The sequence below is a fragment of the Aptenodytes forsteri genome, unplaced genomic scaffold (assembly GCF_000699145.1).
Source record: "Aptenodytes forsteri isolate BGI_AS27 unplaced genomic scaffold, ASM69914v1 Scaffold227, whole genome shotgun sequence".
In the NCBI taxonomy this organism is placed as follows: Eukaryota; Metazoa; Chordata; class Aves; order Sphenisciformes; family Spheniscidae; genus Aptenodytes; species Aptenodytes forsteri.
In genome coordinates this window covers 1,530,803-1,543,985 of record NW_008795365.1, presented here as the reverse complement: position 1 = coordinate 1,543,985, position 13,183 = coordinate 1,530,803, and the positions used below count along the sequence as shown (strand labels likewise).

Here is a 13,183-nt window from a genome sequence, read left to right as displayed (position 1 = left end):
GGGTTGGACTAGATGACCTTTAAAGGTCCCTTCCAACCCAAACTATTCTATGATTCTATGTGCTTGTAGGAAAATCCATCTTACTCTGAGCCACCAGTTTGTGAAGAATCAAGGAAGAGCAAAACCTGGTTCAAGTGAAAAGTTTCTGGACTTCTCTCACATGAAGCATTTCCATTCCTCTTGCAAATTCCATGACCTATTTTACCTTTCTTACCTGTACAAAGACTTTCTGTAGTAGCGCTCGGCGCTCTGCGAGAGGTAGTTCATTCTGTGCTCCTCCAACTACCTCAGGCACATGTGGAAGGTCAAAAAACAGATATAGACATTTAACAAGTGTGGAAGGCACTGACATTGTAGTCATGCAGTCCACAGTTTTCTGGGGAAAAAGAAAACAGAGCAAAAAAACAGTTAAGCATATTACTATATTCAAAAAGTCACACTCCTGTAATGCAGTTGACTCAAATGCTGGTTTTTCTTTCTCACACCTTTGGTGAGGTGTCCACATGGCAGTACAGATTTACCATCTATTCTTGAATGCCCACCTAAACAGTAACCTTAAAAATAGGATCATAATTTATTTACATGACAATAGCATCTAACAGCCACAGTTCAGAGCAGTCACCACACAGGACAGAAACAAAAACTGACAGTCTCTGCCAACAGAAGCTTACAAGTTAATTACAAGACCCTTCAGCCAAGCCCTCATTAGCTATCTATTCTTTGTAGCAGTAGAAATGGGAGTGGGAGGAAGACTATTCAGTTTACGCACTTGCTTGGCAAGAAGGTATAAGCAGGCATAAAGAGCAAGGTAGTAGAAAACATGAAAGCATCAGTGGGAAGAAAAGACAAATTGGGGTGGAGGTTAGTGACATACTAAACACAGATAAGATGATGTGCTGAATTATAAAGATTAGAGCGGAAAGAACAAACCACACAGCTGTCCAGTACATTGCCAGAGACTGGATCTCTGATGGAGGGCAGCACCAAAAGCAGAAGCAGTAAAGATTCACAGTATCACCCGCTCATCACTGCTGCTGGCTTCACTTTTCGCAACTGCTGCTGCCCTCCTTGAATGGGGAGCCCAAGTTCAAAGCCCGAGTGATTTAGGTGCTGTATGTGACATGCATCTCATGGGGCACTAAGCAGCAGCATGCAAGAAAAGCCTTTGGGGAACAATAAAAGTTGCATGCATAATTCAAAAGAACATTCTAAATTAAAGTTCCAAAACAATGATTTTTTTTTTTTTAGGCAACTGAAACCACAAGGAATTAAAGCAGAAGTTCTGTGGCAGTATAACAGAAAAAGGATCTTAACACAGAAAGCAGAATATAGTTACAACATCTTTTAGTGTGCATTCATGCAGCTCATTATTTTATTGCTTTTGTCTCTCCCGCCCCACAATTTATTTTCAGCCTTGTTGTTTAAGACTAACCTGTCCTGATGAAGCTAGTAAATTGATTGTGGTGAGCAGCATCCAACCTCTACTTGCTTCTTCACTTTGATTGACCTCCAGAAACTGGACTATGGCACGACTTGCAGCCTCTGTAGGGGAGCAGTTAAAAAAACTTAATAAGAATTCAATCTGATAGTCTGCAGAAGGGAACACGTCCTCTCAACAGTCTCGAGTGCTGAGCATGAATTCACCTCTGCAGCACTTCTTGAAAAAAGGACTAGGCTTAGGCCTACACTCTCCAGACACATATTCCAGTCTTCCACACGCACTTGGCTTTGACACTAGCAAGGCTGCAAAAAGTACGTTTTTAGGTCATCATCCTTTAAACCAGCAGACAGATTTCAGTAACATGCAGCAACTTCTGTTTGAGTATTTTGGCTTTATCAAATACAACATACTCTTTTCCAGAGACATGAAGTCACCATCACTTAGTGGTCTCAGTGGGAAAAGCTGATATTTAAGTTCTGAAAAAAAGCACTGCACTAAAACAACAGTACTGAGGATAATGGGAAAAGACTGGAGGGAAAGGAGAGGTGCAGAAAGACAAAAGGAATAAAATACAGGAACAAAAAGTAAAATTAAGACTAAGATCAGCAATTACCACATCCCCATCCTACATCTTTTGGAAAATGAAAACGCTAACAACTTATGGCTAATTCTCATGATCCTGGGAACACTTCTGGAATCAGATGCTATTCCGTATCAGTCAGAGCTAAAGATAAATATTCAGCCTAGTAAACAAGTTATCAGCCTCAATAAATAAATCAACAGAAAATGCAATCCTATTTCACTGCTGTCTGAATACACGCTTAAGTTAAGAAATCTATAATGCCAGTCATGATGACTGTCCATTACCCTTAAGGGAAATCTAAAACCATTTTTCATTAATAACTGCGTATCAATCATCTTCAGTGCTTTTAGTGTCAACTAGGACAGAAAAGGAAGGTGTAGAATATTGTTTAAAAATGGAATTACAAAGGAATTACTAACGGAGGAATAAACCAGCAACTGAAGAAAAATCCAATTTTAATCTCAGTTTGTTTGCTTCATCTGCTGTTAAGATTCCCCAGCACATACCTGTGAAGAAGTTTGTTCTAAAGTAAACGTATTTTATATGGCAAAGTACTTATCAAACTTCTAGCATTGACTACTCTGAAAGGATAATTTTCTGGAGCACCAGACTGTAAGCTGAGCTGGACTAGTAAACGTACGAAGTAGATGATTCTAGAAGATGTCTACAGTTGTTCACTTTACATTCCTAATATTAACTTTTCTCAAGAGAGACTACTACCATACAGAGCCAAAGCCATCAGCCACTACACGTACTGGTGAATCAACGTAACAAAAATCAAGGTGTAAAGAAAACACTTTTACCAACAGGAAGACAACTGGTAGATGAAGAGGAGTGATTATCCCCCTCCGCACAACGCTCGTTATATCATGTGTGGAATGCTGTGTCCAGGTTCAGTCCCAACCCAATACAGGGAAGACAATGATCAACAGGAGTTCAGCCTAGAGCCACCGAGATCTTTTGGGGCTGGAGCACCAACCCTGTGAGAACAGGCTGAGGAACCAGGGAGAGGGGACAACCTCAGGGGCACTGAACAGCAGCCTCAGTGCCCACAGTGGGGGAGCTATCGAGAAGTCAGAACGGGGCTCTTCACAGCACTGCATGGCTGGAGGGCAAGACACAACAGGCTTATATCAAGAGAGGTTCAGGCTGCATATAAGGAGAAATTTCCCCCCACCCCGAGGACAGAGATGCACTGAAACGGGGCTCAGAGAGGCTGTGCTGTCTCCAGCCTCGGAAGTTTTCAAGACATGACAGGATCAAGCCCTGTGCAACCTCATCCCATCTCACAGTTAGTTTGGCTGTTAGCAGGAGGTTGGACAAGAGACCTCTCTTATTTTACAATCTTCCCTCACATGGAAAAAGGTCTATTTGATGTCTCACTTGGGGATTTCATGTCACCCATGCTGGTGTCAGTTTCATTCCCTTCCAGTGCAAAAAGGATGTATTTTTCCCTAAAGCTCAGAAACCCTTTTATAGTCATAATCCCAGAAAAAAGATAGAGAGACAGATTTAAGGTAAAAATCCAGGTTTTTGTACAAACCACCGGCTTTTCCAATTCTGGTGCTGAAGTAAGGAGGGTTACCTATCAAATCCCTGCATGAGACTGACTGAGATAAAACAAAGCTTGAAATACCAAGGTGAAAGGTAACGTAATTTTTAAAACTCACACAAATGCGGACATGCAGCAACTTCCCAGCATGCTGACCTGAAGTACCTGGTGGGCACTTCATCGCAAACCATCGGTGCAAAACATTGGCCAGATGGTTGAGTGTATGAGCAGATCAACTTAGAAAGCACAACAGCCATGCCACAGCCATAGTTCCTACACTAAAGGCATACACAAAATGCCAGGATTCCTGGCAAAAGCCACCTTCCTAAATTCTGAGTGTCAAGCGTGTGTAAAGCACACGCTGCTTCTACAATGACAGTGCCCCACCAGCCCAATGTTAGGTGCGATTTAGCAGGCCTGTTCTCTTTCTACCTGACCACAGACAGTCTCTGACTGTAAGCAGGTATGACTGGTATCAAACAGGGTGTGTACAGCCTCCTTTGGGCATAGCCTCCAAAAGCCACCTGTGGAACAGGGGCTCTTCTAGTCATCTTTGAAAGTGAGACTCAGGGGTTAAGTATATGCTCCTGAAAAAGTTGTCATGCTGCTGGCATCCTAAATGGCATAGCAGTTGAACACTATAAATAGCAGTTTCAAAACTGTCAGTCTTAATTAAGCACTACCTAAAACACAGACAGGATTAAGTACAGGAAGAAGTTCTCTTGTCATCTGCTCTGAGCAAATTTGATAGCACTATCATTTAAGATTATTTTCTATCATCAGCACTAGTCTTAACTTATTTCTTGTACCTTTTCCCTGGTTTTGAAGTGCTCACATCATCTTTTAATAAATCCTCTATGTGCCCCACCCAGACATCCTTAGCCTTTCAACTTCTGCAGAACAAACCACTAAATCTAGGATTGTGATATGCTGGCTAGTAAAAACGGCAGAAGAGCAAAGAGAAAAACCTATAAAATAATATGTAAGCATACATGCATAGATATCTTGACAACTGTGCAAGCACGTACGCGTTAAGTATGACCATGATTATGTGGTCACATGGTTAATACACAATAGTCAGATTTTTCAGCATGGATTCAGTATATATGGGATAGAGGCTTGGGGGAATAAAAGACCAGAATTTGTTTCATACATAAAAGATGACACAAGTTCTTTGGGTCCTGGACTTCAGAAAAGCAACAGATGGAAAGCGATGGGATTAGATCCATTCAGATTTCTAGCAAAAAGCAGCACTGCATTACAAGCAATGTTGTAATTGCCTATAGCGATAGCACTAAGGACAAATTCAGTACACGAAGCTTTTATAGTTAGATGTTCTAGTACCATAAACAGCATATAATAGTATCATCAGACTTTTGTATAGCTTATTCTTATTCTAGAGTGGAATATTAGCGAAAAAAAATCAGTGCATATGCCAAAGGGGGCGGGGGGGGAGTGGGAGGTATGGGTGAGTGTGTCAGGGGGGTGGTAGGGAGCAAGTTGAAGTCAGGAACCCCTTCTCTAATTGATCCTTCAAGAAGTCTCTACTGCCTCTCGCGGGGAATGCCTGGAAACACAGTCAGATACCTAGAGTTAAAGAATACAAATCATTCCAACTGCCTAGATGGTAAGAAAGAAGTATCAACCCAAACAAAAATGGGATGACAAAAAGTCTCCCTTCGATCATCAGGAACAGTGCAGTGCTGTTAGTTGTCACAAGCTGCAGATATGAAGTGGCTGATGCCTCTGCAGTGTGCAGAAATGGAGGGCTGCTCATCCAAACATAAACAACTCAACTGTGTCAGCATTTAGCCTTACTAACCCAGCCAATAAAAGAACAGGCTTTTTAAGATCTCTTGGAAAGGCACTATATGGCACTACGCTTGCCTTGCACAAGATCTGATAAAGAGCATCAAAAAATAAATTGAAGGTTAACCAAAAGTAACAGGGCATACCAGTCGTTGATCAGAACTGACTCCCGATGAGTAGCTGATAGGACACTGCTTCCCTTTCAGAGCAATTTCAATAAATTCAAAACAGAATTACCTTGTAAAGCAAAGTCACCCACAGGACAGGAAAAACATATATATATATGTATAAAAAATATGAAAAAAACCAAGATGTGTAGTCACAGCATGTGAGATCATTTCCAACATACTCTCTTCTCAACAAAGTTAACTAACACAAAAAAAGTCTGAAAGCAGCCCCTACATCCACTTATTTTAGTGAGACAGATCCTTGACTCTTTAAAGAGAAGCAGACACCACAAGTAACACTATCAGGAAAACTTCAGACTTATGGGAGGAACCCGAAATGCTACTTACTAGTAGAAGATAAGAAGCTTCCTGTAACTACCATCGGTAACTTACCCAAAATGTGAGGATGCACTTGAACAAATAACACTAACTCTTGTGTATTTAAGACAAACATAAAATTAGTTCCGCTGACGTGATAGAGGTAAACTGCAATAAAAATGAACAATAAAAGCAGAGTTTGCACATCAATGGAACTTTAAAAAGAATAAAGGTAGGCATTGTCAGAGGCCAAATACAAACCACTGATATGGTTTTCTGCAATAGTTAAACATTATGATGATGAATGTTTATCAATTTCATCTCCCAAATTGGTCTGAAGATGAGATAATTATAGTCTTTCAGCAGATCTGTTAGAGAAATGCCTAAAGAGGTTAAAAGCATTTTCACAGTTTGAGTAAATCAGTGAAATTACGAGGAAGAGAAAGAAAGGGGGAGGACACCCCCCAAAAAAACCACAAACAAACAAAAACCCCAAAAACCAAACCACCACAACATTCAGAGGGTATAAACAGCAACTGAAAATGTTGTTTCTGGAGGTAGGAGGGATTAGCTGAACAGTCTAGAGATATGGTAAAAATGAACTTAGCATTAAATAATAAATACTGCTACAAATACATACAGAGAATGTTGCAAATATGGATTGAAATGTTGACTGAAATCAACAAAGCAAGACACAACTAAATTGAATTTAAAAGGTGCATAAAACAGTGATGTACACAGACTAGCACACATGAAGTCATTAAGAAAAAAAAAAACAAACCAACAAAACACAAACCCAAAACCACACACCCAAACTTTTGAAATTGACTTTGAAAGGAGGTTAAAATGTTCCAGCCCTGTGATGAACTGTTTTGCTTTGTCATTCTTCAATTTTCTACCCTTCTGCACAGGTTTCACGGATTGTCCCCACAACCACTTATATTCTGACTGGGGAAGGACCTTCCGGGTTGCAGGATTGCCCATAGCTAAGGGAATCATTCTGAACCTCCCTGTGACATCAAGTGTTTATATATCCTAATGCATTAAATAATGAGAGCTGTCAGTATGTCATTTGGTGTGCTTGAGATGCAGACAACATAGGACTGAGTTAGAAACTAATTTTAGTAAACATGGAATAACCGTTACAAGGTACCAAATCACAGGTTTGCACACCCTCAACTGCTGAAATACAGGAAGCTGTTAGGAGTAAAAGAGAAAGGTGTACTCCGTTTCTTGCTTTCTGTTTGTTAGTGACCGCAGCCAGGAACCCACCACTTGGTTACGCTGGTTCACGATTTGATCCAGGAGGACAGCTTTATGCACTTACCTTTAAGTTTGCAATGTGAAACTATTTAGTAGTTGGGACTTCTCATGTACAAGGTACAGGTACTCACTGAAATGATAAACCAAAAAGGTCCCAGGCTATTCAGCTCACAGCACCTGTGGCACAGAGAGACAAGCTCTCCCGCCTACCTGCACATCAGCCACCTCCACACAGAGGACTTCAGGGGACCACATTCCACCATGCATCAGCCCAGCCAGACATCTTGAAATGGCACACAAGTCCTGCGGTCTGTACCAGAGGGATCACCTGAACTAACGTTCCCTGCCGTATGATTATCTTTGCATTGGGTCTAAATTATGATGATGTGCCAAACACTCTAGGACACACTGTTGAAATATTTGCAAAATCACAGAGGAACCAACTGCATCCAGGGTATGTCTTTTGAAAAATACATGAAATAAAAGAGTTGCTTCCCCTCCAGCATCAGTAGCCAAAGTAGCCATTAGTAGCCACATTTATTCTACCAAGATTCCAGCTGTCGCTGTCCCTTTAAGTCTATCTTTTTCAGCCCTGAGCCAGATGCACTTGCTCCCAAAAGAAAGGTTCATTTTGGAACTGAGACTACGCTAGAAATAAATGTTTGCACATATATTTTAGCATAGTACTACCACAACATTTTGATCAATTCAGACAAGAAATTGGATTTATTTGTGGAAAATTTGGCAGCTAAAAATCGCAAGTATATAGAGCTATAATCTCAACCATGACCCCACCATCTTCTAAAACAGACTAGATACCTCAGGGCAAGGGGTATCTACCATATCCACATAAATACGGTTACTGCTGTCACCTGCAAATTATCACTGTTGTACAGCAAAGACTTAAACATACATGATAATTTAACTCAATTTTAACTGCTTCATTTTTCTTACTCCAAGATTACATCCATACGAGAGAGACAAGACAATTGAAACTGTAGCTGAACATGTAACTACAATGGCAATGTTCAGAGACTACTTAAGATAGGGTGCTGGCACAGTTACTACTGAATCATGAAACGCTGTTCTAAGAAAACTACTACAGTCTGCCAAGAATAACTGAGATATGCCTCCACGATGGCAGGCATTACTCACATAGCTGTTAGCATAAATATTCAAAGGCCTGATGAAAAAAATTGCCCTGTGCTCCATTATGAGATGGAGGAGAGGAAAAAAAACCCAACCAACCAAAACAAACAAACAAAAAACCTCCATTATGAGATGGAGGAGAGGAAAAAAACCCCAACCAACCAACCAAAACAAACAAACAAAAAAAACAACACATCAACAGGTAAGATTTAATCATACCACATTCCCAACTGTAAAATACTGCCAATGCATTTATCTCTTTATAGATAGAAAGCAAGTTCTTGTAGAATTTCTTCCCTTTCATTAACTATCTAAAGTTGACTTTTGATAACATTTGTATGGAAAGCTTGTCTCTAAAACAAGCTCAGCAATTTTGTTGACTTAGGAGCACTTCACACCATCAGGAATTTGCACTTGGATATTTCCTGCATATAGTTGTTACTGAAGTTTTTCACTTTTAAAAACATGCTAGGAGGTATAATTACCTGTTAATAGCTATTAAGATATGCTGTATCTTTTTGTTTGGTACACAAAAAGAATGGAAGTTTAAAAAAAAAAAAGCAAGAGCCTTCACAATCCATAGACACAATACTATGTGTTTAACATAAAGCGCATTCTAAAAAGCCAAGAATTTCTATTATTTTTTTCAGTATCAATTCAGAAATGTGTATCTAGCTCTAAACAGTTTAATACAGAATTCTGCAAACCATGAGTTTTAACAGCTTGTTAATTGGTCATTTCTGGAGAGCAAACTGCAACTCCCTGGTCCTGCCAAGAGTCACAATGCAATTGCAGAACACGGATCTCTCAGACCTTCTTACACAAGGTCTGAAAAGGGTTTACTGACTGAAGTAACAGCAATCTTGATAACAGAGGAAAAATGACTGCTTTCCGTTTTAATAAAAACATTGGTACTCATTACATTAAAGCTTAGAAGAGTACCAAACTGTCTTTTAAGTCACTGTGGTTAAGTTTCCAAGTGGGGTAGAAAACAAGAAAAAAACCCAAAACCAAAACCAACAAAATCTACCTCTGACTTGTGAGGTTTCAAGGATGACAACTGGATTATCTTGGAGCAAGAAGGAAAGGTATGGCTTAAGTAATAAACACACAAAAATGGCCATTCTTAGCAGAATCCAACTAACTAGCAGGCATAACAGATGCTCCCCAGAAAAAAGGTCAACCATCACCATTCTGCCAGCACGGCTGTTGGACATTCATTTCCCCTAAATACCCAAAGAAAAGACATTTTGCGCCTGTTTACCCATAGAGAACAGGTTTTGTCTATGATATCTGTTTAGCCATCTGGAATGTTTCACTGTTAGTCACTCTACCTAAAATGGAAAGAAATTGTAATTGGCACAGTTTGTGACTCCTGACTTCACGCGTAATAATTTGCACAGCCTTTTCCAGCCTGCTATTTTCTTATTTACCACCAAATCCAAACTGAGAAGCCAGCACAGATCTTAAAATTATCTAGTAGTTAAAAACTTGATACTTCTCGGAAGCACTCCTCTTCAGAAGAGGAAAGCAAAGAGGAAAGCTAATGAAACATGCCTTCTTGGCGCACTGTCCTCAGTTATGCAACTCCCAATACATAGTCAGGTTCTGACACATTCAGGTTTCAACAGAACCAAATCTCACCCTGACATTTAATAAACAGAGCAAAAGAGGGGTCCACTAACATTTTTGTAGGGCTAGCAGTATTGGTCCTAATGTGGGACTCGCTGTACTTTCACATCTTACTAGCTTCCAGGCCAACAGCTAATTTAAAAATGCGTGTTTTTAGAATGTTAACATATCCAAGGGACAAAACACACCACCAACAGGCACCCTCAGGCAAGATACAGCAGCTGTCCACATGCATGTTCTTGGTCTCCTGCTACTAGCAGGTGATGCAACTTAGCTCACTCCTCTCTTTGATGTGTTATCAAGTTTGTGGAACTCAGCTTTCTCCGTAACCCAGGAAGGAAAACTCCAGCCTCCTCCTCCTCTCTCTCTCAGCCCAAAGAAATGGAAGACAACGCATTTTCACTGCGAAGACTTCAATTTCTGAGCCTGCACAGTTGCTGTGGGTGGCAGCTCACAGTATTCTGACTGATCTGAAATTCATGATACACATCTCACAAAGCTCAGACTTGTGCCCCACGCAATACCTGTGGACTTATTTGATGCTCTCCGTCGAATTTCAGTCACCATCAATCGTGACACTTGAGTAGTAAACTGCAGGAGGTCAGAAAATTTTTCTGTCATTGTACTCGGAGGAGCATTTCCAAACACCTAAAACAAGAGAAAAATGGATGCATCAAAAAGTCATTCGGTTTACAAGGATCACTACAAACTACTTCCAACTTCGCAAACTTCCTTTGCGAAGAAGGAGTATTACTATGGAGATTACAAGTTTTTGTTTTCCTGCTGCAGTATTCATCACTGTACTGGTTTTCACAGTGCATGCTGTAAGATATATTCATAGTTGGAATCAAGACATCATTCAGAGAGGTAAGATCTGATGAATGAAGGGGAAAAAGGGAATCACAAGTTTTCTTGTGAGATGAAAACCCCAGAGAGCCCCAAAAAACTGAGATTGCACTTAATGGGCTAAAGACTAGATACTAGAGCAAATTCTCCAACAGGAGTCCTGTTTTTAAGAGCAACTCCTTTAACTATCTGCTGGACCTAAACATCCCACAGGGGTGAACTGCATGTACAGAACAATGTGTGTAAAATCTTCTAGAAGGGACTAGGAAGTAGAACTGCCCTGTTAAGTCTTCCCTCGATAAACTGACGATACCAGGAAGCCTCCCATGCTGCTGGCATCCCAAGGCCTTACTCTCCTCTCTTGAGATCCTCCTGAACGTAACAGCAGTAGTTACTAGGGAATTTTTTTAATAAATTGTCACTTAATTCTAGTAACTTATTCTTTATGATTAAGCATTAATTTGGTTATTAAATCATTTATTGAATCACATTTCACAGGGAGAAATGCGTTAACTCTGTGGTATTGCACTAAGCTAGGGAACACAACATTATCTCAAAATGGATTAGCTAGTTGTTGAAGTAATTCACTTTTCATTCAAGACTGCACACAAAAAGGAGTCTCCATCCATACTTCTGACATAATCCTTGGTCTAAAACAGTCACAGTAAATCCACGATATTCATTATCAAACAAAGCATGCAATCCGAATTCTGGTAACATCACAGTGTCAGTGCTGAAAAAACAGAATAGCCTGCTAAACACCTGAACAGTCTCAATACTCTACTCATTTACATTTTTCTCCATCTTGGCTATTTACGTAACCTGCAGGAGTGTCACCGATGAGCCAGGAAGCATAATAGATTACAGTATGTTTCTAATAAAACTTTAGTTCAACAAGTTATATTTGCCTCTCAGAAAGAGGATGCTATCTACAGCAGTACAATTGATTTGGACTCAACAGCTGCTTCACCCTCGTCTCCTTTCCCTGGGTGACCCAGTTACACTATTGCAGCTGAGCTGCTGACATACTTGACTGAGGTCACTCTTCAGTCTAGGGACATCCAGCGAAATCTGCCATATTACAGCCAACAGGGACACAAGATAATTGCGGTACCAACTTACCTTGGAACCCCAAAGTTACTGAAGAAAACTTAAAAGGCAGAAGACAGCATAACCTTTGTCTAAGTTTGACTTCTTACTCCGCTTAGTATCAGTTGCTTTGGCACATTACAGAACAGCCAAAAATATTTTTCCTGCCTACTCGCATTGCAAAGTCAGGATGAAACAGAGCCAGAAATACAACATTGAAATTGAACACTCAATTTCCTCACAATAGAAGTATTTTTCACCAAAAACTTAAGCATTTTTCATAAAGGAAATTTCTACCACCATTATCAATAAAGAAAGCAAACAGGAGCCCAGACATTACAGGCAGACAACTGTTTCGGCAGACCAAGAAAAACACCCCTCATTTGGATTACAGAGTATGCAACATTCCCAGTATAGACAATCCAAATTTCCTTAAACCTTTCACAAGACTTCCTTTTGCAGTTGTCTGCATCAGCTCCCAGGTCATCCGAGAGCCTCTAATTTCCACAAGGCTGTAAGAAGGAAAGAGGGCCTCAAAGCTTGTGTGTTATAACCTAAGCAAGAATATCTAGACTAGAATGCACACTAGTAGAGCATCTTGCCATCATTAACTGTTTAAAGCTCTTTCACTCAGACCAAGGAAAGAGGAAAAACTAATAGCCCTGTTACCTGTCCTGAGCTTGCCTAGAGTTGTCAGCAGATCCCAGGAAATGCAGAGAGCGCAAAGTTACAGTAAAAGGTTGACTGAGGTGAACCGTTTTTTAATTAGTTGTCCCATAACCAAGTTTGCACTATGTAGAACAAGCACCTGCACTGGATATTGATATACTCTTTGACTAAAGATGGTAGTAAAAACCAGGAATAGGATATGAAACATTTTACCAGTAAATAATCTTTTTAATAAGGAAAAGCAAGGCTCTTTCAAGAAAATGTAAACAATGTACCACTTATTCAAAACCAGCCTCTTCATCATTCCATCCACTTTTTTCATATACTGCAAAAGCATTACTAGCACACTCGTAGAGCAATGCTTCTATGAACGTATTGAACTCTGAAAGGAGCCTTTTGAGTACTCTTCCAGAGGGCCAATCTTTTGTTAATTATGCACTGATTTAGCTTTTCATTACTATGTGATTCATCATTTCATAAGCCTCCCTGAACAATGAGGAAACAGAAATGGTCTGTAAACCCATTCGTTACCAGAACTAGCAAGATGGTTTAAACTACAGCATGTTCAAGACATGCTGTATCTATAAACCAAAGTTAAGAATGCTTTAGCTCCTCTGGATTTACTGATTAATAATCCTCAAAATATCAGGAAGAAGATGGAACTG

General features: G+C 40.0%; 1 protein-coding gene across 1 annotated transcript in view; it reads right to left on the bottom strand.

Annotated features, from left to right (window-relative positions):
* The window catches only part of WDFY3 (WD repeat and FYVE domain containing 3), a 185,528-nt gene that overhangs the window by 115,895 nt on the left and 56,450 nt on the right, over nucleotides 1-13,183 (bottom strand). Inside the window, exons 5-7 of the mRNA XM_009280240.2 lie at nucleotides 10,439-10,562; nucleotides 1,433-1,542; nucleotides 215-376 (exon numbers count right to left, since the gene is read on the bottom strand). Of these exons, the coding sequence (XP_009278515.1) occupies nucleotides 215-376; nucleotides 1,433-1,542; nucleotides 10,439-10,562 (396 nt within the window). The remainder of the gene's footprint in view (nucleotides 1-214; nucleotides 377-1,432; nucleotides 1,543-10,438; nucleotides 10,563-13,183) is intronic.